Source organism: Aptenodytes forsteri, unplaced genomic scaffold (assembly GCF_000699145.1).
Source record: "Aptenodytes forsteri isolate BGI_AS27 unplaced genomic scaffold, ASM69914v1 Scaffold15, whole genome shotgun sequence".
NCBI lineage: Eukaryota > Metazoa > Chordata > Aves > Sphenisciformes > Spheniscidae > Aptenodytes > Aptenodytes forsteri.
The window spans coordinates 2,912,670-2,939,754 of NW_008795129.1; the positions used below are offsets into that span (position 1 = coordinate 2,912,670).

The window sequence follows — 27,085 nt, forward strand, 5'->3', positions numbered from 1 at the left end:
TTTCCCTAAAGACCCTTAAGGGGTTTTATTTTCTCTAATTGGTTGACACTGTTTTGTGAGCCTCTAAAAGCCCCGTTCCCAGCAGACGTCCCAGAATCCCTGTCTGGGGATGAGATCTTCTAAAAGCTTCTTCACAGATGTTTTGAACCAAGAGGAAAATGAAGACTCATGTGACCCTGGTATCAATTAATTAGGTGTGATAGTACTATCTGCAGGAAATATGAGAAGACTTCTCTAATCCTGTTGTCATTACTATCTCCTGTCACGCAGTTTGTTATGTGGAGTTCCTTCATTTGACAATGTGGTTTTAGCTTGTGACAAATTGTATGCTTAAAGAGTCTGTAGCAGTACTCTTTCTCTTTTTTTCCCATCGAAAAATCTTACTTTTTACAAAGGAAAAAAAAAAAGTTTCTGTTCTTCTGTGAGTAATCTGTTGCTTGCTAGGTGCCTTTTGCCCCAGGTCAGTTCCTAAAGATAAAGGGATGTGTTCTGGCTCCTTTCCCCAGTTATGGTATATTCAGCAATTTAATATTGGCTGTCTGTGGTTCTTTTTAAAAATATTGTATCTTAGGTCAGCTGTAGGCTATTTGTTAAAAGCAGATAGAGTTGCACTCCTTTCAGTGTAAGTCAGGAAATTGAGACCTGGTTATAATAAGGGGTTTCCAGCTTCTGTCCACACTCTGGTAGGTATTCAGCCACCTGTGAGAGAGAACATTGCAAACTAAACTTTGCTGTGGGATCTTTAGAGTCACACCAGGGTATACACAGGATGATCTGGGTGCTCGCTGGTGGCTTTTGATGTTCAGGTGATCCAAGCAAACACTGATCTCATCTGCATTCATTTACAGAAGTACAGTCAGGTAAATCAATTGGTTAGATCATTTGCTAGAAACTCCTAAATCACCTTCTGAGAAGGAAGTGTAAATCTATTACTAGGAGAAAGTTGGCAAGGTTTTCAGAGATTCCTAATAGCTGCAGTATTTAAGTGTGCCTGGACTCATTTATGTAGATAAAACTCTGTAAGTAGGCCTGCTATAAACTGAGTGAAAGGATGGACAAGATTCGTTTTCATCTTAGAAACAGCCATCTTCACAAAGTGCTGAGAAGTGGCTTTTCCTCATAAGTTAATTTTTATGCAAGACTTACAAGTGGACTACATGAAATTCTTAGCACTGTTTTCCTAACTGGATTGCAACTGTTAATTTGGGGAGGAGTTGTTCGACAAGCTTTCACACTCTATGAAATTCACTTCCCTCAAGTGGTTCAGCACAAGTCCTGTGTGCTACCCTGTGTTCAAAACAGATCCTAAGGCAGGCATTGCAGGTAATTAAGCCTTATGCCTGAAACCTCTATCTTTAACTGATGCTGAGCTTTTTTCTTGGGAGTTATCACTGCTTGCTCAAGTCAGTTTTATGAGGGAGCTATTATGGCAACTTGTGACAATAGCTGGAATTCATTATGTGTCTTTACAGATCCTTATTAACTCTCCAATGTGAAGTTTGGGGGTTTTAACTAGATAGGTGAGGTTGAGAGAGGCTGGAGGCAGATCCAGGGAGCAGAGTGCTTTCTAACTAAGTAAAGAAGGGATGAATATGCCTGTGCATGTTTGGTGTAACCTGTACAGAGATGTTTTTGAGCTGACTAAAGAGCAAGAAGAAGGAAATAAAACAAATACTGAAGTGGTACTGAAATATTTCACTGTCCTGTTATACCTGCCTTCCAGAAGTGCTTGTGAAATTGAATTTTTGCTGGTTTGTGTGTGTATACATATATATATTTATACTCAGATTGGGATTTGGGTTCTTTCCTTTAACCAAAGTAAAGTTAAAATTGTGTGAGTAATGTATTTGAAGTTTCTGCTGTGTTGTGTTATGTATTAGCCTGACTCATGTGAACACTAACCTCCTGGTGCGAATTCAAAGGATGAAAATACGGAGGGGAGAAATTTATCAAGATGTTTCCAGAGAGCTTTGAATAAATGAGTATGAGATCACTGAGAACCACGTTTCCCAAGCAGAAGATGAGGTCACATTTAATGAAAAATTAAGTTGTTAAGTGATTTCCCTGTATCTACTAAGTTGCTTAAGAAACAGTCAGGGGTTTCAGAGAATGGTGCTCAACTACTATAGTGTGGACCTGCTGAAGTAGTCTACTTCAGTAAGTAAACTTCCGTTTTGCAGCTTCCCAGAATCACATGGATTTCATTGCTGCATTTAAATGTTTATCACTATGGCCTGAGAGTCTAATTTATCATCAAAAGTGGATTTAAATTATTATAATAATTGCCTGTACTTTTATCTTCCTCTCCCTAAAGTTCAGGAGAACTCTGTGAATGCCTTTTCTTGTGGTGTTTGCCCTTTACCCCTTCATTTCTTGGTTTGTCAGGATATGGAGTTTTTGTAATACTGCAGGAGAGGTGCGCTCATATTTTTATCAACTCTTGAATTTGAGACAGACTGGGGCATTCAGGCTCGAAAGTCTAGGAGCTGTGTCCAGAGTGTTTTGACTCTTTAAGGCCGTGCTCCTGTTTGTGTGTGTACACATGCATACCTGCAAAGAGAGTGTCTTTCAGGATGTGAAATTTCTGCATTGGCAGGAAGGTGTTTGAAAACATTAATTGAAACGTCACAAACTATCAGGCTGGTTCCTGGTTTTGGGCTTTTTGTACATAGTCTTGCTGGAGAATGTTTCGGTTTTCTGAGGCTGGCAGAGGCGAAAAAAGCAGAAGGAAATCACCTGGCTCCCACACAGTTTCTCCGTTATTCACTAGTGGAAGAACTGGGAGCTCTGTGGCTCATGCCAAGAGGACACCACTGGGTCGTGTATTTCAGGCTTTAGTTTTAATGAATGCTCCCTCTTCTAATCTTTCTCTGAAAACCGCTGGGGCATGTCTGGGAGATGGGGGTGCATCTTCAAACACGGTCTGCCCTTGAGATTTTCACAAAGCATTGGAAGTATGTGCACAGTGTTAGGCATTGGCTGTGCCTGATGAGATGAATTGGATACGAAAGAGGGTGTCTGCTATGTCTAGAGATCCTATGGGTCCAGATCACATAAAGGCTCGCATTGCGTAATGGTTTGGGTTTTTCACCTGCTCTTCTACCTGGTTCTACCCTTCTCTCTCTGCTTGTTTTAAAAAAAGTGTTTTGAAGTGTCTGACTGCTTTTCATGGCCCTTTGTTTATCCTGTAGTAGTTCTTTGAACAGAATCACTCTAGTCTGTGGAGGAATAGAAGCCCTCATGGAAGGCTTTTCATTGAGGGGGGAAATGTTAAATGTTGCTGCTTGTCTGTTGCTAGGGTACATTTCTGGAACAGTGGTGGTGTTTAGGGGGCAGAGGGAGTTAATAGCAAAGCAGGATTAATAAAAAAATAAAAATCAACTTTTCAGCAAGAGAAAGAGTCCACGTTGTAAATTCTGCCAGGCAGTTATCCCATGCAAATAGATTGTCTTGTATTGGTCTCTCAGTGCATAGCCTTCCTGTGCAATTGCTATTGCAACATGTTCCCATAGCAAGTCACTGGAGAATCTAAGAGAAAGGGTCTGCTGAGACAGAAACCAAAGTGAGGGTAGAGAACGCAAGACAACTCCCCTCTCTTCTGTGAAATCACTCTGCTGTGTTTAAATGGCCGCTGCTAGAGTGACTTGTGCCTAAATAGCCATCACGGCAGAGAGTTAAGCATCAGTCTTTGCTCTATCTTGTCCTTAATAAATAGATGTTCTTGGAGTTACACTGCATTCGTGGGCATTGTTTGTAATGGTAGCCAGAGGTGCCTTCTTCGTGGCTATATACTGACTCTCAGTTGGTTTGTGGTGAGCCCCAGAAGTGACATCAAATTGCGAATTAGTTAATCTGACTTTCTTTGAACTGAGAATATGAGGATGACAAGCTGCAACTCTATGTCATTAGGAGTTCTGTGTTGGTATGATACGATTTTTATTTTAATAATCAAGTCTCAGCATTGTGTTGGTATGATTTTTATTTTAATAATCAAGTCTCAGCAAAGTCCAAAATTCTTCGTGGTGTAAGTGCTTGTATTTAGAAGCTGGGTTATCTGTTAGACTAGCATCATGAGTTAGTCAGGCTTAACAAAAGCAACCTTAGTGTTATCCCCGCATCCCAAAAAATACTCTCTGGAAGCTTAACCAAGATGAGAAATGTAACTGAGATTTGACAGCTGGGGACAGGGCAAACCCAGGGCAGGCTGGGCAAAGGGCTCTTCTCTCTGGAAGAGGAGGAGTGGGGCTGGCAGGGGGGGAGGCACTATCCGTGGCTGTGTTTGGAGTGGGTATTTCAGTCCCTCTTGGAAATTTCCTCCTCCACCGCCCCCCTTGGCTCTGGTACATCCAGAGTGTCTAGTGTTTATTGCTGATGAGTTCAGCATTAGGGATTTGTGTTTCTGCCAGGAGCGTGGTCCAGAGCCCAGGCTGTTTTCTATGGAGGTCAAAACTGGGAAATGTGGGAAGAGGGAGGGTTATATGGGGGGTGTGCAGGAGAGGCCTTTTGTGTTTCTCTTCAGAGATTAACTGGAGGGTGTCCTGTTAAACCAGGAACAGAACTGTGCTTTTAAGCTACCGGGTTAGCAGTGTGTGCCTTTGTATTGCTTCATTATAGAGGAGCTGTTAACTCCACTGAGAAGAGGGAATTTAATCCCTTTAACGTTTAGAGGAAGTGGGAAGGATGGTGAAAATAACTATTAGTATCTCATGTCTGGAAAACTGCAGAGCATGGGTACAAGATCATTTCCTGAACAGTGAAGAATCTACCTTCATGTGTCCTTGGATTTTCCCCTTCTGTTGTCTCTTTGCTAAGCTGCATGTGGTGCTGCCTGTCTTCTAAAATGATTGTTACAGGAAGTCTTGTCTGTTGCTTGCTGCAGAAATTCCACTTGCATCCCCTTTAATTTCTGTCTCATAACAAGTACAGGTTGACCTGTGGGTAAATCTGCATGCCTCCCTTTTGTTTGCGGTGTCTGCAGTCATCTTTGCACGTGAATGCATTTCGTGGGCTCTCCAGTTGTCCTCACAAACCGCAGTACAATGCATGAGCTAAGTACACCACAGACCGAGTTTCCTTCTGCAGCGCTGGGGTGCCGACAGGCCTGTGGGAGAACAGGGTGTGCTGTGCGGCAGTACGAGCAGGGGAGGGGGCTAGACAGGCAGGCTGCGCTGGGGAGCACTGGGTCAGTATTACACGGTGCTGGGCCACACGGAAGGGCTCTCAACTGAATTTGTTTTAATGCCGTAGAACGTGATTTTAGCTGTCTTTAGTCCACAAAGACAAATGTGAGCTTCTGGGGAAACCGCAGAAAGTGTGAAAAACGTTGCGTCCCAGTTTGTGTCTGGGTCGTTCCCAGGACATATGGTGGTGCTGTTTCCCTTCTCTGATTTTTTTTTTTTTTCACTTCAGGTGTGTCCCGTTTTTGATATTTGTTAAGTTGCAGAATCCTTTACTCCTTCTGAGGTGTTGTAAGGCCATAACAGTTTCTTGTTTTCAACAGTTGTTGTGAGATGCCTTGACGTATGTGTGGTATAAACGCTGGACCCCTTTTTGACCCCATGGTCACCTTTGTTCTCCTTCTCACTTGCATGTGGAATCAAGTTGGTCTCCTTCATCATGCCTTGAAGGTGGCAAGAACTTATCTGTTAGGTTCAGTCTTGCAGTGCTTTAGTATGTGTACACTCAGCAAAGAAACTGTTGCAGGGCAGATGAGTTGCTCGGGACTTTTTGTCTGCCCACCTTTATGTGTGCACATTGGAGCATTGTGTTTTGACACATCACATTCAGAAAACCTCTGCACGAGGCTCTTCCGGTGTTCTTGGGTGGTTTCTGAGAGCAGAAATGAAGACAAATTTCTGATCTAGCTTTATATTTGCATTAGGGAGTAGAATTAGGAAGCCTAATTCAGAAATTGTAATAAACTTACATAGGGTGCTGCCTCTTCGTTGTGAGGAGACACTGTAGTCATTTGCACCAGCTCAGCTGATATTGTCTAGTTAATCCATATCTGTAGGGTCATGTGCTAGGGAAGACAGGGTGGAAAATGCTTTTGACAGAAAACTTGAACAGTTGCTTGGATATTGCAGAAACGTTTTTGCCTAATGTTGGTGCTTCTAGAGAGAGCACTCTGCATGAGTTGGTCAGCGTGTCTTTGGGAGTGAAGTATTTCAACAGTCATGTGAGCATTGTCTTAGGACTTGCCTTTTCTTTAGGCCTTGTCTTTGCTGGACCTAAAATCCAGGTCAAGTACCCAGACCCGTATGCTTCTCAGCAGCTGCTTAGGAGAGGCGTATCAGTGTGTTGGTCCAGTAGGTCTCTAGCGTGCTGTTTACAGAAGTTGAAGCAACTGAATACGTTCTTCATGAGTAGGCAAGCTATGTTTTATATCTGTTGAGGTTGTAGATGGGGTCTTACTGTTGACAGTTGTTGTCAACATACCACTTCCCTGTAATAGATGGAGCAGCTCCTTCATCAGTCCCAAGTGTGCCTTCTGCCAGGCATTTGTTGCGGGCTCCCTGTCTGTGCTTATCATGCTCTCGCTTTCATTGCTAGTGCCAGTTGTTCAAGTTGAGCACAGCAGAGCATCTTTATCTTCCAGTGAAGAAATTCAGCCTAGTACCTGTCTCTTCTCTCATTCTCTTTTTTTTTTTTTAACAGTTATCAGACACTGCCTTTTGCACTTCTCCAGTCTCTTCCCTTCAGCTATCCAGATGTTTCCCCAGAGTAACTGAATAGCAGTAATTAGGAGGCCTCTGTGTTATCAGTGCCCCCTTTATAAGCAAAGTCTATTATGTGAATGGCTGCACTTGAGGGTAAAGCCTTTATCCTACTGTAAAGATCTGGCGGATTTCTTTAGCTTTTCCCTCTTTAACTGCTGGCATTTCTGGATGGGGTCACTGTGTGAGTGGAGAATTGAAATAGGGGAGCTCTAAAGTCTCATTTCAGACTTGGTCTTCCTGAGATGGTGAAAGTGGGAGCATTTTTGCCTAATTAGGTGAAAAATAGATAGGATGGGTGACCCTCTGCTCTCAGGATAGATTTGATGAGTGACTCGGCCTTGTTTTCCAGGTCTCTTGCTGTCAGAGAGGAATTAGCAGGATGGTTTTCCTTCTGAAGTCTCATGCAGTTTTGAGGGAAGTGGGGGGAGAGAGAGAGAATAGTCTCAAAACCAAAATCTGACCTACTTCTCCTGCTTCTCTCCACAGCTGCCAAAAGCCTGCTGAACAAGAAGTCAGATGGAGTGAAGGTAAGTTCTTGCTTTCCCATTTCACTGTCTCTCCCACCACCTGAACAGAAGGCAGCCGCTTTCTCTGGTGCCCATCCCCTTCCAGGGTAAAACCACAGCCCTGTCTTGTGGCTGGGATTGTTACGTTCAGTGTATTGTTATGATGCCCTGGGTGGGATCTCAATGTTCCTTACGTGCACCTTATACATCGCACAACTAGCTAAGTGCGCTATTGTACCAGCAAGATTTCTTTTTTCCCCTTTCTCTGAAGTATGGAGAACTGGTCAATGCTGTGGATGAGAAAGTCCAAGGACTTGCTCAAGTGTGACACATACCTCTGACTAATCTGTTCTGTTCAGTGCAGAATGCTTCTGGGTATCAAAACTGCACAGAACAATTGTCAGTGACTGATGATACCCAGCAGACCCCATGGAAATCTCTTTGTCTTCCCCCTTGGACAGATGCTGAAGGTTGAGCTGGGAAGAGGGGTGGGGAAGGAGGAGCCTCCAGATGTTCATGTTTGGACAGAATGGAAACTGAGTCTTGTGTTAGAGTTCGGTCCACATCCCTGAGGGCTAGGCACTCTCCTGTTCCCTTCTGGGGGGAATTATTTTTTTCCCCACTTCAATTTCACTCTTTGCATGCATGGTCATCCTTCAGTTCTGGAGGTCAAAGAGGCCATTCCCAAGGCTGTAAGTTGTTGAAGGCAGTAGCCCTTTACTATCTGGTACTGGAGTAGAGACAGTTATGGGCTAGAGCACTGTCTTCCCCTACCTGTTCCAAAGGATAACTGTCCTCCACGTGGGAAGGTAGGGTTTGGTTTATTTGCTTGCATTTCCATTTGAAGTCCAAACCTTTCTCCGCAGCTGTTAGGTGGAATAGTTCATCTCCTGGTTTTGCACTGTGGATAGTCTTCATTCTCCCCACGCTGGGGGGTTGACATGCACACTGCAGGACCAGCACGCTTGTTCTCTCCTGCTCTCTTTGCCCTTTTCCGTATTAATGAGGCTCTGTTTCCAGAGGGCTCACAATACAAGCAGGCTGCTGAAAAAAGAGGTGTTTTCAGAGGAGTTGTGTTTATTTTGGGGACTGCTCTAGTAAAACCTGCATTCTTACAGCTCTGCTGTGTTCTGCCCTAATGACACCCAAGTCTTCGGGGTTTTTTGACTAAAATGCTATATGGAACTGCTGTTCTTGCCCTAGGATACTTATCTTTGAAATGTGCCTGCAAGAGTGAGCTTTTGTACCTTTGCACATGCCTGCCTCTTGTACAGACATGCATTCAACACATGCACACTAATACAGCAAGTGTGTTTGAGTTGTCGCATCTGTTGATATGGAAAACATTACAGTAAAATCCCAGTGGAATAAGAATGGATGATCCCAAATGTTGTGAACTGAGAACCAGCAGACACATGCTTCAAAATCCCAATGTGGCAGGGGAGAAGCAACTGGAAAAGCAGCAGATAACAACAAGTCTACATAGTTTTTGTCACCAACCTAGGAAAAAAATGGCTTTCTTATCAGGATTCTTGATTTCCAGCAGGCTCGCAGGGAGTGCTACAACTTGGGTCAAAATCTTCCAGAAATGGACAGATGATGTGCACACAGGTTTTGAGGCACAGCTTCCTGGTCATGTAGTTAAAAGGAGACCTGTGTGTTAGAGACTTCCAGCTCCATAGAAAGCTTGTGGTGTTTGCTTCATTGAGAACACTCGACTCTGAGAGAAGACTAAAGCTGCATTTGCTTTTCTAGCTGATTTGGAGTATTCTTCAACTCTTCACAATATATGTTGTTCCTGATATATATAATTGAATACTTGTGATAAAGTGGAAGGTAGATTAGAGAGCATAGCATTCTCAATACATGGTGAATGGGGTTGCCCTCTGGCAACCTCTTCTCTACTTCTGCATGACACTGGAGACCTGCAGTCAAGGGTCTGCATGCAGCTTCCTTGCTCCTAAGTGTTAGAGCAGTCTTGCTCTGCAGTATGAACCTGAGTGGTGTCCACGAGGGGCATCGCGCACTTTCAACCTGGGCTGGGGGCCCTCAGAAGAGTTATTTAAGCTTCCCATTTTCCCCAAACAGTATCTGTCTTCAGGTGTGGCTTTTGAGTCCTCATTTCTATAAGCTTTAGAACTCAGAAATTATATATTTCTTCTTAAAGCTGGTGTTTTGAGTAACCCTATTGCTCAATAATGCAGACTTTTAAAAGTACAGGTCGCTTCCCCCCAATGCTAAGTTTGGACAAGACAGAGAGCAGGCAGTGGCCTGTGTGTGTTTGTAGTACATCCTTAACACTTCTAGTCCTCATTTAAGCTTTAGAACTCAGAAAGAAATTATATATTTCTTCTTAAAGCTGGTGTTTTGAGTAACCCTCTTGCTCAATAATGCAGACTTTTAAAAGTACAGGTCGCTTCCCCCCAATGCTAAGTTTGGACAAGACAGAGAGCAGGCAGTGGCCTGTGTGTGTTTGTAGTACATCCTTAACACTTCTGTTGTAGGATTTCTGTGGCTACATGCTCATCTCCTTCCTTGCCCCTACTGTCTACATGTACAGTGCTGCTTCCCATTAGTCAGCCCCTGGAAGGGTAGCCTTTTACCACTTCCATTTGCTTATTGGAGCAGTACTGGCACACTTGGCTGCTGTGCAGCAGTCTCTGTGCTGGTCACTGTCTGGTTGGTGGCCTCACTGTTGTGACCAGCCTGCTTTTCACGCGTTGTTCCTTATGCAGGAGACTTGTGATTTTAGCCCCACTGATTTTCTCATCCTAGATAGTTCTGACAAACAACTTGTGCCAGTGACTGGTTGAGTTAAGAGCATCTGGTCTTGCATTACTTGTAGCAAACTATGATTTTCTGCCCGCTGCAGTAGTGCAGAGCACAGCCACCATGCCTTGGAACACCAAACAGATTTTCAGCTTTGTGATATCCTTTTCACTCCCACTTCCTATATAAATAATTCTACATCAGATGTAGGTTTAGAACAAACACTGCATGCTGTATTTTTAACTGTAGTCTGCTGCTGACCACATGCCATGTGGTTAGGCTGTTTCTCATGTTCCCAGATACGGAAACTCCTGGTTTGTTTGGTGGTTGGTTTTGTTTGTTTGTTTCTTAAAACCTTCTTGGAAATTAATTCCTTACGGAGATTTGAGAGGGAATACGTTTCAGTTTCTTCACTGGCTTTATCTGGTCCGGGGTGACTGTGCTCCGTGAGAATGTTGCCACAGATATCCACACAGTATGAGAATGGAAAGAGTATTTCTTCCACAAACTGATGATTACGCTAGTGTAAAAATAAATTACTTTAAGCCCATTGAGAAAAAAACATCACCAGTTTGTCTTAATTTATTTTCTGTTCAAGGTAACTTTCCCATCCTTTTGGCTGGTATTCAGAGATATCTATGCGAGAATCCTGCATTATTTGACAAATACAGTAGGAATTTCTATTACATAGTATTAGGCAAGTTTGAGAGAGGCCTATATGTCTTTCTCATGTTTTATTCCCAAGAACTCCATGAAAATGTGTGTTGGTGAAATCTGATGCAAGGTGCACCATGTTGTTGCAGATTTAGCATAAATGAGAGAGGAACGATATATTAGTTATATGTGGTGATATGAACATCTAGTGTGGGTCGTGTTGAGCTGATATGTAAGAAAAAAACACAATTTTTGTTTCTGTAGGAATTGGCTTTAATCCTTTGCTGAAGCAAGCCTAACACACTAAAGCAATGGGGATGCATGCATTTTACTTGCATCAGACCATTTTGGAAGGGAGGGAAGCTTAAATCAGGAGGGGAGGACTGGAAGGAAACATTTTTGATTCCAATAGAGGTGTGTCCACACTGGGGTTATTTTGATAAATTTCCATGTGTATGACCCTCTCCTCTAGCAAATTCCTTTCCGAAATCTATTTGAGGCATTTCTGGTTTTCATTTTGTGTTGCTGCTTCTATTTCAAGTACTAATTCTGCTAATTGGTAGATATTTCATCAGCTTGGCACTTGAGAACTTTTCCATTATCTTAAATAATGAATGATTTAAACTGCCTTGAATCTTAAATCATCCCTGCTCACCAAACCTTTGGTAGTGCTGCACTCACTTTCTTCAGGCAGAATCTGGATCCAAGCTGATGAAGTAGCAACAAGGAAGGCCCAGGTTTTATCCCCAAGGAACGTGCTTTTCTGCTTTCAAATCCAGAAAGTGAGGCTAGAAGATACTGGCTGACGAATTGCAGAGCCATGTAACATACCACGTATCTTGTGGCCACCACTGTAGGTCCCAGGTATTTTTTTTAAGATTCTAAATGTATGAGCAACATTGTGCAGCTGCCGTTTTAAAATTTACTTTAGATAGTTTCATTTCAAATCTACTTGCTTTCTTGTTCCCCTTTCTGCACATAATCTGGACTTGCCATCCACTGCAAGGTGAGGGAGGGGTTAAGGAATGGGCTGGGGCAGACACCTGGGTGAAGATTAAGGACACTTTATGCTGAATGTCTTTTCTCTGACCTTGTCAGGGTCTGGGCTCCCTGTAGTTAGTGTTACAGTCCTACTGTTGATTTATTTTTTTTTTTGTCTCTGGGCAGCACTTCAAACAGTCGTGTTCCCTTTTTTTCCCCAAAGGGGAATTTCCCTTCCTACTGGTGTGAGAGGATGCATGTGTTTCCAGCTCTAGCAGGGCCTGTCAGATCCGTCTTTTTAATCAGAATTTATTGATGCACAGTGTTATTTTTAGTTAAGTATGTAATTGTAAGTATTTTAAAATTAGTTCTTCTCTAAGCTCTCTGTCAGTTTCTTCTTCTTTTCTTTCTTTTTTTCTGAGGGCTTTGGTTTGTGATTAGGGGATACAAAATGGTAATGTTTTTCAGGCCCAGTGTAACCTTCTATGTAAATAGTAACTTGTGGAGAATGCTATGGGATGCGGAAGATTTTAAAGGCATTCACTTGCAATGCTCTGCAAAATTTGTTCCTTTTCTACCTTGTCTCTCTGCTGCATGTGCACCCTGTTTTCTTTCCCAGTAAAAGCTGAATAGCATAGCTGAAAGACCAAAAATCCAGATTTTTGGTGTGACAAGGTTGATGATGTAAAACCTGCCCTTCATCTTACATAACTGCAAAGAGGCACCAGGTACCATTTGTTCTGCTGTTTGTAAGGAATGCTGCGGTAAGTGTACGTTTTATGCCTGGTGGGTACCAGCTTTCCCTGCCCTTTGCCCAGTAGAGAGTATGTGGGGAAGGCAGGATGCTCTGTAGGCCGGCACGGCTGCTTCAGTTAGTGACAGCGTGCCTTAGGGAAGGCACAGTAGCAAGGTGAACCAACAGGGAGTCCTTTAGAAAATCTGCAAGGGTCAAGTAACGTCCATGCAGTGACCAACAGGAGTTAATGCTCCTATTTCTGTAGCCGGACTTCTTATGATCTTAAAGCCGTACTGCTTAAAGATGGTTATGGTGAAGCTAAACGAGGAGAACCCAAGTTCACCTGAACAGCACGGCTTTATGCTGAACTGTTTTGTGCAAGACGCTTGGGGAGCACTTCAGATCTGTTCAAGTGCTGACATCCAGTAACACATTCTACCCACCTTTGATGCATTCACTTTTTTCACTGCATTGTTGTAATGCCTGGAAACTCCAACTGAGATCAAGGGTCCAGTGTGCTTAGCGCTGCAGCGATGCCTAAGCAGAAAATCCCTGCCTCTTAGCTTACGATTTAAATAGACAAGCTGACAAAGGGCAGGAGAGAAGATGGATTGACAAAGATGAAATGATTTGCTCAGCATCACACAAAAGAACTAAAGCAGAAGTAGAAATAGGTCCGCAAATCTAGTTCAGGCTGCCTCTCACTGATCTGCTTTGAGTTCAACATTTTTTTTTTTTCCTACTTGAAGTCCTGAAATGACTATACTCTTTGTAGGAATATGAGTTGCAGCAAGCGTGATATTTTAACATACTGATACTGTCAGTATCAAACTGGGGGAGAACTGCATGTAGAAGACAGAAATGCAAAAAGCTGTTGTAAAAAGATATCCATATTAAGTGCCCAGAACTGTGAATGGGACCTTGCCTGGAATCACTCTACTCCCTATAGCATCTTCTAGTTTGCGTTGTATTTTCTATAGGCGCTCGGAATGATTTACGCTTGCTGTTTCTAGTACTGCTGCTATGCTGAAGGGACAGTGATTCTTCAGGTTGCCTTCTGTCATCTGCTGACTTCTATTTATTGTTACCTAAAGCAAGAGTCTTCCTTAAGTTTCGTTGTAGAGAATCTGCTCCTCTTTTGAGTTGAACACCTGAATTTCACACAAATACAGAAATAGAACTTTAACAAACGTTCATCCCTGGGTTGGAGAGGAGAATGTTGTCCATACTGCTTTGGGAGAATTTTTGTCACTCGGATGTAGGGAAGTCCTTAAAGTGATCAGTGAGGTACTTTACCACAGGCTGTCTGCCTTTAACAATTTTTTGCATTCCCTGGGATGTCTCTGCACTGCCTAGAAATACTTCGAGATGTGGCTGTGTTATGGAAGGGAAAGAGAACTCTCTCTCTAACTAAACTTCTCTTACTCACTTTGCTAAGTTGCAGTCACATTACAAGTAGAACAAAAAGTTTTGCTCACTCAGCTAGTCACCTTGGGAAGGTGATGTAGATGGCTCTGATGCAGCTGTTACAGAGGGAATTGGGAGATTAATCTGGTTTTAGTAATTTCCTTGTGTATGTTTTGATTTAATAAGATTTGATGCTTTAGCACTTACTGCTCGTGCCTCGTGTTGGCATTATCCAACCTGTCTTGAGTTGTAATAGTACTTTCATGCTCTGGTCTTAACAGAGACCTCACTCCCCACCCTTTTCATACTGCCTAGCTAGCTTTTCTCCCCTCTGTTACTATAGTAGCCAGTAATAATGTGCTTTCTGGGTTTTCTACAATACATCATGCCATGTTAATAGACCAACACTGTTTTAAATGTAGATTGTACTCTAATTAAATTCTGATCTGCAGAGGGTTCTGTTTCCTCCTGTGTCAGTGTTACTTGTGCCTCTAATATAGGAGGGTGATTGTTTTCTGTATGGCTTGGTTGACTTTCCTTTCATACTGAACCTTTTGGTTGTCTCTTAACGTTTCCTGCTCCTTTTCTTGTTTCTGTAACTCACTGGAAATCTATATAAACTTCAGATGAGACTGTCTTCCTTAGAGAGAAGTTTCCCTGCAGTATCCATATAGCCTCTGTTTGTCTGCTGCAACTTATAGGATACATTAAAAATAAAACCTGAATTTTGGAACAGTTTCTCAGTTGGTGTGAATTTCCACTTCTCCCAGTTAAAAATTCCCTGTTGTGACTGGGTACAAGGATTCCTCTGGGTTGTTGGTGGTCTAAACATTATATTCATGCACTGGTAGTACATCCTATTTTAGCTCTAGCTTGAGGAAAAGCCTGTGGAGAAGCTAAATTGTCCTAAAAGAAGATGAGAGGAATCACAAGTTTGTAAACCAGGTAATGGCAAGCCCCGTGTTGTGCCTCCATGAAGTGGAAGATCGGTGAGCCAAATACTGAACAGATCAGTGTTCGGAGTCTGTCCGTACTGGAATTAAAGATCAGATGAGGCAGAAGCTTTGCTAGTTTGAGTCTGTTCGTGCAGTGGCTGCGTGATTCTGGGCTGTATGGTGTGATCAGGAATGCGGCTCTGGGTATGAGGTGAACATGGGCACTTCTGCTCTCAAAGACATGCTAGTCTGTATGTGTGCTTGAGCTCTGATGTGAGGATGAAAGCAGGGACGAAGGCAGTATTCAAGGTGAAAGCTGTGAAGGCTCAGTAAGTGTATGAAATGGGGAGGTACAACTTGATGGCCTGTACTGAGTTGAAGGGCTGTTCCAGAGGTGGGCCGTGGTAGTGTGCAGGAGTCCAGAGCTACATAGCTGAGCCCACGCTATCGTTGTTTTTGGCTGGGACGTGCTGTCCGACAGTACTCGATGAGCTAAACTCTGTAGTACCTCCCCATGAGTAGTAAGCAGCAGAGAAATAGCCTAGATAGTACCAAAGGAGAAGGGCAGATGGAAAATGTATGCGGAGACAGCAGGGGAAAGGGGTAGCATTGTAATGCTGAAAGACCTGCCAGGTTCAGCTTGGACAGGATGACACTAAGAGTGTAGTGAAAGAGCAGAGAAATGCATGCTGAGCCTGGTTTACTGGAGAGTGCAGTTTGGTGTGAAGGTGCCTTTGAAGATGACTGAAGATGCCTTTGAACAAGAGTAGGGTCCATGAAGGTTGGGTAGTGTTTGAGCATTGCTCCCTGTTTGTTCTTCTCCCAGTATCTGGGAGCGCAAGGAGTTCTGGCTGCTGAGTGCCTCTTTGCCTTCCTTGCCTTTCCTCTGTGTCTGAGCATGGGTGCACCTTGCCTCTCGAATAAGCCCCAGTTTCTGTGTGAGGGAGCTTTTCTCCTCCCCATGCTATGCACAGAAGTTCCTTCTTTCTTTAGTCCTTGGGGATGCCCCTCCCGTTGCACCCTCCGTCCTATACCCTCTGATTCTAGTTGCAAACACACCTCTGCTTTCTCCAATGTGAACGCACGGGGGTTTTCTGCCTACCTCTTCAGTGTGGCTGGGGAAGCTGCACAGTTTTCTGAGGTGGGAGAGCACATAGAGGCATCCCCTTGCATCCCACATCTTGTGTATATATATATTCCTCCCTCTTCCCCTCTCCTTGTATCAGTGTGTGGGGCACCTATGTTCTGACCTCGATGTTTGAGTGGATGGGAGTCTTCAACCCTGCCCTTTCCCCTGGTGTGCAGTCATGTTCTTTAACGGTGACTTCTCTCTGCGCCTTCTCGCGTGTCTGTGCATTTCTGCTGCTGCTTATACCCGCCCCTAGGGGAGCGTTATTGGCAGGGGGACCCTTGCTGGCACACTAATGTGTGAATAGTTTCTGTGCTTTTCTTCTCATCTCCTCTCTTCCCTTCTCTTTCCCTCTCTCAATGGTGTGTCCAGAAAAGGAAGTCGAGCTCCAGTGTGCATTTGATGGTGAGCACCTCCCGTAAGCTGCCTGCGATTCGTGCGTCCGCCATTCTCATGCCATGCACGCTCGGCTTGTGCTCATCACCCTACATAGCATGTCTGTGCAGGGGGGCGGTGGCGGGGGGGATCGTTGTGCACTGAAAGGTCCATGTCCTCACTAAAAGGGCCCTGTGATCGTCTGGCCCCCGGCCAGTCATACAGTTCCCATTTTGTGCAGAAAATCAACTGCTGGCAATGCAGTTTGACCTTGCCTGCTCTGAGTGTGAAATGAAAAAAGGCAGTGGTTCTCCTGGGCTCAGCAGAGCAGGTGCGTGCCTTGCCGGGACATGGGGCTTTGTCATTCTGTTGCAGAGGTGCCAAAAAGAGGAGCAGGTGCTTTGCCTGGTGTTGGTGCTGTCATCCCTGGTGGGAGCCCTGCAGTATAAAACAAACTGGGAGTTGCTCCAAATGTGGCAGACTGATGGGGCTCCACTGTTCAGATGAAATGCGTGGGCACAGCACCGCCGGGCAGCTCAGAGCTGCCGGTCACTTCTTTTTTTAGCATTCTTACTGAAAAGGTTTGTCAGAGCCTTTATAATCCAAAACTTCCTTTTGTCCTGATCTCGTTTATGTATCCCAGCATGACCAAATACCCAGTAACTGCCTCCCCTGTCCTGTTCATTTCCTTTTTTCATCCATCCAGATGTTTGACATCCATAGAATTTGTCAGAAAAGTAGTCAAATCCACTCTCAAGGGAGCAAAGAGAAAATTGGCCAGTGCCATATTGTAAGGAGTCATACACAGACCATTAGATGATGCCTTTGTCTCTGACACTGAGATATGAACAGTAAAGTACAAAAATTAGTTATTGCATTATCTCCTTTACACAGAAAAAGAACAGAAAATATTTCTCCCCTATTGCAGGTAGGAACAGGAATGTTACAGTACTGAGAAGGCAGAATAATTTGTTTCTACGTTACTATCTGGAAGATATTTCTCCTCTTCCTCCTTCAATGACAGCTTAAAACTATGTAAACACAAAAAAGTAATTCCAAAGTACCGCCTGGAAAATCTGATGTGAGGGCCTGACTTTTCACCAGCCCTGCCTTTGTGAAACTCCAGGGCAGGAGTTCATTTTGCCTTTCTTGCCCTTCTTTTCCGCCCACTGCCATCAATACTTAAATTCCCTCTGCATGTTGTTTTAAAGCAGCTGGGATATGTAAACCATGTAAGTGTCAGCCTCAGAAAACATGGAAGCAGTGAAGGTGGCTAAATAACCAGAGACGGCCCATGTGTTGGTACTTATTTTCTTTTAGTTGTCTAGAAATGTGTGTCCCTAGCGATATGATCACTGGTCTGTTTTCTTTCTCTTGCACCCTCTGTGTTGTTTGTGCCTGTCTGTGTGTCTCCTGTCTAGCTCAGGAAGCGCTGCCAACTGCTGTACCAAAACTAATCGTGTTACATAGATCTTAAGAAGGGCACCTTTTTAGGTGAATTGGCCTCTTTTTACTTGAGCTGTACCGCTGTGAATTACCAAGGGTCGTAGCCTGCCCAATGACTGTGATGTTGGCCGGCAGTAGGAGAGGAAGGAGGGGTAGGAGTTGGCTGTGGTACCTGGGGCTCTGGGAAGGGCAGGCCAGTCTTTTCCAGGGCAAGGCAGTTGGTTAGGTGGCCACAAGACACGAGTGTGTGTGGGAAGCTCAGTATGTCAGATACCTCCATCTGAGAAAGAGCTGTGAAAACTGCTTAGGCTAAGTCTTCTGCCTCTTATTTCCTTGGGACTCTGTCCTGGAGTAAAATGCGACGTGATTCTGGACTAGCAAACATGGTACTCGGTCTTCTTCAGCCTACTGGATGGGGAAGAGTATGATGGATGAACTGGGTGTTCAGTGCAGCCTGGAGGGTAGGCTGTGTGCTTTGGGTGTGCGTGGGTTTGCACTTTGTAAGGTGACGTCCCACACCTAACAAGCTGCTGTCAACTTTTTTTCAAAACAGTGGCTTCCTGGATGTTTGGGGTTTGTTTTTTTTTTTTTCCCCCCATTGGGCCTCAGTTATAAAACCCTCCAAAAAGTCAGAAGTCTTTTTGTATAGCTTCTTTCACGCTAACTTTATCTTCTTATCCCAGCGGACTAAGAAAAATGGGCTGTGCTCTTTTCACTGGAAGAGGTTTGGAAGATAGATCTCTGCATTAGGATCACTGTTTCTGAAGTACAGGAACCTCAGTTCCGTGTGTAGAGGGGTGGACCCAGGCATTGCCAGAAGTTTGGTTGTGTTTATGCCACGAAATAGCTTGGGATTCATTTTTTCAGGTTGATCTGCTCCTCTCACACCCGCAGCGGCCTGTCATCTCTTCTGCCATGAGGCTGGAAATGCATGCAGGAAGCAAAGCTCTTGGAAGGCCAAAGTCTTAGAACAATGAGGGGATGTATAGGAAGAGTCAGTAAACAGTAACTTGTGAAGCATTTCTCCTTTCTTAATGTTTGGGGTTTTTTTTTTTTTTTCCCCCCATTGGGCCTCAGTTATAAAACCCTCCAAAAAGTCAGAAGTCTTTTTGTATAGCTTCTTTCACGCTAACTTTATCTTCTTATCCCAGCGGACTAAGAAAAATGGGCTGTGCTCTTTTCACTGGAAGAGGTTTGGAAGATAGATCTCTGCATTAGGATCACTGTTTCTGAAGTACAGGAACCTCAGTTCCGTGTGTAGAGGGGTGGACCCAGGCATTGCCAGAAGTTTGGTTGTGTTTATGCCACGAAATAGCTTGGGATTCATTTTTTCAGGTTGATCTGCTCCTCTCACACCCGCAGCGGCCTGTCATCTCTTCTGCCATGAGGCTGGAAATGCATGCAGGAAGCAAAGCTCTTGGAAGGCCAAAGTCTTAGAACAATGAGGGGATGTATAGGAAGAGTCAGTAAACAGTAACTTGTGAAGCATTTCTCCTTTCTTAGCTTTGGGGATGAGTGTGTCGTATGCTCTTTTTTTTTCCTATGGACTTCTAAAGAATTCATTCCTGCCTCTCTCTTCTACTTCCTTCCCTCTCCACCTGCCCCATCTTCCTCTTCTGTTTCTCCTCTCTCCCTCTCCAAAAGAGATAGCTAAGCTAAGGCACGTTGCTTGTGAAGAAAAACTGAAGTATTAGTAGGTGTGTGTGAAGTCTCAACCTCACAGGATCTGTCTCTGGTTGACATAATTAAACCTTTGGCAGATGTTTTCCAGCTCAGCATTTGACTTCTGCATTCTTTGTGGTGGTTACTGGGTGATGAGGGCCTGATAAATGCAGTATGAGTTTGCACTCCCCAAGAACAGTGGGATGGAAAGCAGCTGCAATGAGGTCACTCTGCTGTGAGCTCCCATCCCGTACCCCTGATCTGTAAACCGAGGAGTTTGCGCGAGGCTCCTGCAGTGCTGATTTTGACATTGTTGCTGGTGTCTGGCAGCAAGAGAGCTGTATACCTGGTGTGGGGGTTACGCTGCAGTGTAACTGGGGGCCTAATTCTCCAACAAGTGACTGGATTTGCGGGCTAGGAACTATATGCTAGTGGACACAGGTTTGTCTTCCTACAAACATAGGCTTTGCTCATTCCTGACGTAACTGACATACATGACTCAATGGGACGTTTCTTTGCCGCAAGCTGGTGCCTGCCTCACAGTTGTGCTATGTGAGTGCAGGAAAGGGAGATTTGATTCTTCTACCACAGCTACAAGAGAGACTGAAGAGGGGAAAGATGAAAAACTGCTGGGCACCATCCAGAGGACTTGCTCCTTGGGGAACTACGTGGCCTTTTCCTTGCATCCCACCCCCATCCCTTTCTGTATTTTGGTCCTGAAGTCTCTCTGTTCAGGTCACAGCAGTGAGGCAACACACCATACCTCACCTTTTCTCTACGTTTTCTAGGGCTGACCGCACTTCTTGCATCAGTAGATTCCGTGGGACCCTCAGCATCATCCCATATCTAGGACTGTTCCTGCACACTTTGGGACTCCTCAGACACGACTCCCATTTGTCCCCTGTTTGAGACTGCACCATGACTATTGTGTGTGTCTCACTTCTGTAGTCTTTCTTTTGGGACTGCTGCCACGTCTCGTTCTTCTTCACCAAATAGTTTTGTTGGTGCTCATTGCAGGATTCTCCCCATCCCTTTGGGCTGCTGCCTTTTTCCCTTCTGTTTTCCATCCTTATAGCTCTAGCAGTCCATGAGCATTTGGGTTTTGGTACATCCCTTACAACATCTGTTGCCTCTGAGGGAAGGATGATGTCCAGCGACCCGGGCAGCGCTCCTTCTTCCTCCCTTTTCTTGGTGATGGAGCCTGTGGGGAGGGGAGGGTCTGAGGAGATGGTTGGGATTGAAGCAATACTGTCATTTTCTTGCTGCCTCTGCTACCCAGCAGGGGAACTAAAACCATGTTTTTCTGTCTCAGCCACAGAGCAACAACAAAACCAGTATAGTAAGCACTGCAAAAGAAACACCCCCAGTGCAGACGTCCATGGTATCTTCCCCAACCGCTATTTTTTTTCCTGTTTGGTTTAATTTTGATTCTGTCCTCTCCCCTTCTCTCCTTCCCCCCCATCCCGAGTGCTGCTTGTGCTGCTCTGTTTCAGCTTGTGTTTTGGCTTCGTTCTGTCTGTGTCCCTGTGCTGCTGTGGGGCCTGATCACAGCCTCACAGGCTTTGGGGTGGGGGTGCTGAGCAGAGCTGTGGTTGGATGTGGGGATCGCAGCTTCCCTGGACTTCCCCTTGTGCCATCCCTGTATAGTTCTGTGTGTCCCGTTCAACTGTTCCTGCTGGCTTTGGGGAGGCTGGTTTGGAAGAAGAGAGTGGCAAGCTCCATCCACTCTCCAACACCCAGGCAATGGAGGATGGACTTCAGGACACCACAGAAGAAAGGGCAGGCAAAGGGTTTTTAAGGGAATCCTTTGATGGCCCATTTGGCCTGCTCAGTTGTGTGGTTGATCCTCTGCAGCTTGCTGACTTGCTGCACTAGCATTTTCTGTTTGGGCTGCGTGCAGCGGGCTTCATAGGGTGGGTGCCCTGTGCCCAGTACGTTTAGCGGCACAGCTTCAGTATGCTTGGAAGATCAGGCAGCAGTGCAATGGGTGACAGAGGCGGATGGGTGAGTGTATATCGCTGCACCGTCACAGTCCCTGGTGCCCTCGCTGAGCCACCCTGCAAGAGTGACAGCAGTGGGAGGAGATGGTGCAGGATCCTGAAGTCTTGTCCCGGTAGTGACGGGATGAGTGCAGGAGTTAGTTAGCACCCATAGGCCTGGTAGTTGCTCTTTGTTGTGTGTCTCTGGAGAGTTGGATTTGGCATTTTTTTGGGGGGTGGGAGGGTGGGATTTGATGTTTTTGATGTAGAGCAAAGGGTTCTTGGGACACTTCATAATTTTCTGCTTTCCCTTCACTGGCTTTGTTCAATTATGGTATTGATGCTGAGGGAGCCTTTCTAAATTATTAATTATTGTTGTTGTTATTGAAATTGGATCTCATTTTAGAGACTGTTAGAAAAATGTGCCTTTTTTCACAGCCCAGTTCCCTTAGCAACTCCTCTCTGAGAGGCATTGAGGTTGTCTGGCTTATCCCCTTTTTATTACGGAAATTATGAATGTCCCTTTTTTTAGGGTAAAATACCCGGCAAACTTTCCAAAAAACTGGGAGACAAAGGCCCCAGCCCAGTATTATCCTTTCCTCCCCCTCTCTCTCTTCTGAAGCATTTTCCAGCGAGGATGCTGCTGAGGGGTCATTACTTCATGAACGCCTGCAGAGGGTGCAGACTGGCTGCTCGGTTGCCGTCTGGCGTTTGTGCCAGCCTGGTTCACTGGAGGCAAATTGGGAATTAGGGGCAATTGCAGGGAAGCTGGGGGCTTTGTCTCCTTGTGACTGTAGCTTTTAGTGCAGCCTCTCTCTTCAGGAAACCTTCCGTGCAGGAAGTATGTGCGCACGCAAGCACACGTGTGCTGTTTGGAGTTTGTGGTTTGACTTTTTTTATGTCAGTCACCTTTTCTCCACTTGCTGGGGAGTGAAAAGAAATGAGAGAATGCTTTGGAACTGGAGTTTAATGATTCTTCCGTCCTTTCCTAGGAGCCTCAAACAACTGTTGTCCATAATGCTACAGATGGCATAAAGGTAAGGGATGGGAGTGTTGCCAGAGAAACCTCCGCTTCTCTCTTGTTCTCGTCTTCGTGTGTCTTTCTCCAGTTTCTACCTTTGCGACGTCTGGTTTGTAGCATGCTCCTGAATACTGCTGGCAGTAGGCTGGGAGGGTTGTGTTGTATGGCTGTGGATCTCTGGAAGAGGCTGAGTAGGGACAACCGTTCAAATATTATCATCTCTTTCCTACTGCGGTGTGTAACCACCACTCTCTTTCGTATGTGGGGTGGAAGAGAAGATACAGGCACTTATGCACTTTTTTTTTTCCTTCTGGAAGTGGAGACCTGTTCCTCTGAGAAAGCCTAGGAGCCCTTCTTTAGCTTCTTGTAGCTATTCTTCTTCCAAACAGAAGCAACTCCCATTTGATCTCACTTGAGAGAGTTTGGTAACTTCTGTCCTTGTAAAAGTTCTGGGTGGATGGCTTGAACGGCTTAAACATGCAAAAGCTGAGCAGCAATGCTGTTAAGTTTTGCTTAATATTTGGCCTGCTTCCATCCAAATCTTCCTTGTATCATCCTCTCCCTGCCATCCCTGCCAATGTTTTTGTGCTTTTCCCCATCTTCCTTCACAAACAAATCAAACTATTTACTCATGCTCCCGACTGCTGATGCCTGGTAATGCTCTGTTCTGCTGTGCAGGGTTCCACAGAGAGCTGTAACACCACGACCGAAGATGAGGATCTGAAAGGTAGGTGTTTTGCCTGCAATTTCTAATACAGTTAAGTGCAGGCAGGGGATCCTGGGGATTCGATCATTGCCTTGAACTAGCTTCCCAGATTTCTGTGTCTGACCGAGTTCATAAATTTGCCATGACGCTGTCATTCCTGTCACAGTGGGACCATGTGTTGGGGAACCAGCTGACTTGGCCTATGTCGTATACAAACACTGTTTTCCCTGAGCTAATTTGTTTTTGTCTCAGAGTTGGAATTCTTTTCTTGCAAATATCATAATCTGTTCATCTAGAGTCCATTTCTAGACTTGGAAAATCCCTACCAGTCCCTTGAGGTTTGGAGTCCAGTTGTGTTTTTGTGCTTCCCTGTAGGTTACAAGGAGTTGAAACCTCTCTGCTACTGCTCAGTCTCCCTTCTCACCCCTTTCTGGGAATCTCTTTAGTGACATGCACACGCTTGCCTCTTTATTTTTTTCTCTTTGGGTCTATTTTTGTTTCTAAGATGAAGATCGTTCTCAGCCTGTCGTCTCTGAATGGAAAGTCCTTGACTGAGATATCAGTAGAGGGAGAGGCTGAGAAGAGATTTCACACCTTTCAGTGACCATGTCATAAATATTCTGTGCTTGTAAAACTCTTTAGATGAAGGAGCTCCGAGTCCCATATTTGCTCACATTGTTTGAGCACTTGTCCTTCTCCTGACCTCCCTAAAGGAGAACGAGCAGACATTTTCCTGAATGAGCAGGTTCGGGATGGGTGAATGCAGTTTGCATTCTGAGGCAAATGCATTAATAGCTTGCATTTTGAGGCAGAGGTATTCTCATTTTCCCTGTAGTCAATCTGAGTTACATATCCGGGGAAAAATCAATGCTGACCCTGTGGTGTAGCAGCAACGTCACCTCTGTCAGCTGGGCTGGTTCCTGATGCTTTTCCTGTGGCTTACCACAAGCTGCTGGCTCCTCTTCTGAGGAGTCACAGGGAGCAGAAACACATGCCAGTGAGTGAATGAGCTCTGCAATACAGATTGTTTCAGATTAAGACCTGACCGCATTACAGGACAGTATTCTAGCTCCCACCTTTTTGCCAAAGAGTACTCCGTGGTTTAAGAACCTAGCTTTGAGGGAAGGGAACTGGATGGTTTTGGTAGTGTGGTAATGAAATTGATTTATCTAATCTCCACTGGATATCCGTCCAGAACAGATGTTTATCCAGAACCCCGTCTCCTTTGGCAGCTTTTGTTCAGGAGAGGTCCCAGACTTGAGCCAGTTGAGCCAACGGGTCCTGTAAGTCAGGAACAGGAATGCTGTGAGGAGAGGAAGGCTAGGACTGGAACAGAAGGTGGGGGGGAAGGAGGGCAGCTGGTCAGGGCTAAATCTATGAGGAATTGAATAGGGCTACATTGCTGCAGATCAAAACAGGGTTTGGTTTTTTTTGGCAGAGGTTAGAAAATTTTGTTATGATTTTAATAGAAGGGAGCATTTGAATGGCGGTTGGGAGGGACGGAGCTTGCACAGTAATGGTTTGTGCTATGGCCAGCTCTGGTAATTTTAGTGCTTCAGTTTTAAGTGTAGCAGTGTTCACCCTTTCAACTCCTGCCCCTCCATGTTTTAAGCTAAGCAAGCACTCAAGCGAAACTAAATAGACCAAAAGGTTTGGGGGTGTTGGAGTTCTCGGCGTTCTGCATAGCCATGACTCTGGGAAAAGGGAAGTGCTTGTGCAATTCCTCTGCCAACTTCTTATTTTCAATAGACAACAGGTTATGCAGATCTGTTCTGCTGTGGTGCAGGAGGCATCATCTTGATCCATCAGTGACAGTTGCCTCAGGGATATGTTGTTTCCACTGTGGTGGGGCTAAAGGCAGCGCCCCCCGGCCCCTGTGTCATTCTAAATTGCACAGCAGGTCCATGTTGTAGAGCTGTCTACTTGGCTTTGCCCTGGAGGATACTCCTGCATGTTTTGTGCCCAGCATTGTCGTTTCTTTAATGTTCTCCTGTTTCCTTTCTCTTTTTTTATTTACTGAACTTGCGTGTTTTGTTTGTGTTTGTGTTTTAATTCCCTGCCATGCTAGCTCCCCCTCTCTCCACCGGGGACGGCAGCTCAGTGCTTGAAGGACGGAGGCACAGTGAGAGCAAAACACAGACTGAGTCCATGCAGTCCCAGCTTTCTCTCTGTTTCTCAGCCAGTAAGTCCAGGGGTGCAGTGCTTCACGGCATCTTTTACCCACCCCTCCCTCCACCTTTCCCATTTCTCCTTCCCCAAGATTTTTCCTTTCCTCAACTTCCTTCCAGAACGTTGATTTTTCATTTCCAGTACTCCAGAATAAAAAGAAATCATCTCCCTTCCTGCAAAATACCCTCCTTTTCACACTGAAAATTTCCAAACCTTTCCTTCCCTTTTTGAAAAAAAAAAAACCAAAACAGAACCTCATCCTAGCTAATTTCATTCCCTTGCTTTCATCTGGCCGAGACGTGGAGTTCTCTGCAGAGACACTGCCTTTCGGGGTTTCCTCGAGCAAGTCACTGCATCTCTTAGTTTTCCTTGTGGTAAATGGGGTCAGTGGTGCAGGTCTGCTTATGGAGGGGATGCGCGAGGCTGAATTCAGTCTCGCTTGTCGAGAACTTCTGAGCACCCCAGACGTGGATGGTGCTCAGGAACTACAAAAAGAACGAAAAAGTTCTTACAAGGATGCTTTGGAAGGGAGGCTGTGGCTGCTGGAAGACTCCTCAGCATTTCTGAATCTATTGTTGGGTGCTCTGAGTGAAAGTCCCTGGATAATGTTGGCTCTGAGGGACATTTCTCTGTTGTGAGCTTTACCTTGCGTGTCTGTCTTGCTAGCTCAGTTAGCTTGTGCCGTGGTTAGTCTGCCAGTTATGGTACCATCTGCGAGATCTCTCCTGAATTGGCTGCCTCTGTGGAGGAGCCTGTGGCTGAAAAACTCTGAAAATGGATATGAAAAAAGCTAGTAGGTTGGAGAAAATCTAGGCAGGATTCCTGGCCTTTCCCCTACACAGACATACCGTACTAGCTGCCTGACTATTTAAAGCTATAATGGAAGGATCCTTAATGTGAGCTGGGAACGTCTGGAGTATTTGATTCTGTTCGGGTCAGTCTGGGAAGGAAGGAACAGGCATGCCCTCTTCTGTCTCCTCCTGTCTTCCTTCCCTGGTTTCCTGCACACAGCACCGGTATCTCATACGATGCAGCAGTCGGAGCCTCTCTGTTACTTATTTTTGAAGTAGCTCTAAGGATGTCAAACTGCTGGTTCGTGAGGTGCAATGGGAAAGGTGTTTTGCCCAGCCAGAACGGAAGGGAAATGATCTCTTCTGAAGCCCTGTTTGCTGTGAACTGCTTTCTTATTAACTCCTTGCTCTTGCTCATAGCAAGGCCCTGCTTGGTACACTGAGGAGTGCCACATCACTTCTCTGCCAAGTGGGGCAGCATTCTCCCACCCCGCTCCCCACCGAGTTGAGATTTGCAGTGATGTGGATGCCCTACTTTCTTTCTCTTTCACTCACATCTCGTACGTGCCCTCGTGCTGCTCTGTCACTACTCCGACCAGTGTTTCAGGTCACCCTCAGACAACCTCCAGCAGCATTAGTGCGATTCCTACTGTGCTGTGAGGGGTCTTCTGCACCGGTGCCAGGGTGGTCCCCTCTGAGCAGTGTCCAGCCCAGCTGATGTGTGACAGAAGCAGGAGAGCGGGTAGAGGTTGCTGGGATGTGGATGTCTCTGTGTGCTGACCGGGGTTGGGGCTGTGTGTATTTGTACTTCTTTGTTGGTTTTTATTTTGCTTTCTGGTTTTTGTTTGTTTATTATTTTAATGCTTACATTTGTTTTGCAGCTACACAGTCTTGTGAAGAGAAGCCTCTTGCCTGGGACAGCCCAGGGCAGACATTGGAGTTAGAGCGTGCTCGGTCGGAGCCTTTGCTAACTCCAGTAGTTCCCTTTGTACTTAACCGTGCACCGTGTAAGTTAGCAGCTGGGTAGCAGTACCGGAGTAGTGCAACTAATACTAGTTACCGTAGATGTAAAGCTCCCTCCCTTCTTCTCCCCACCTCCG

At 45.1% G+C, this 27,085-nt stretch overlaps 1 protein-coding gene across 1 annotated transcript in view; it reads left to right on the forward strand.

Moving 5' to 3' along the window:
• CAMK2G (calcium/calmodulin dependent protein kinase II gamma) overlaps window positions 1-27,085 on the forward strand; it is a 134,300-nt gene that overhangs the window by 90,907 nt on the left and 16,308 nt on the right. The window contains exons 13-18 of the mRNA XM_019471621.1: window positions 7,206-7,246; window positions 16,209-16,241; window positions 22,291-22,335; window positions 22,998-23,046; window positions 25,094-25,207; window positions 26,867-26,992. Coding sequence (XP_019327166.1) covers window positions 7,206-7,246; window positions 16,209-16,241; window positions 22,291-22,335; window positions 22,998-23,046; window positions 25,094-25,207; window positions 26,867-26,992 — 408 coding nt within the window. The remainder of the gene's footprint in view (window positions 1-7,205; window positions 7,247-16,208; window positions 16,242-22,290; window positions 22,336-22,997; window positions 23,047-25,093; window positions 25,208-26,866; window positions 26,993-27,085) is intronic.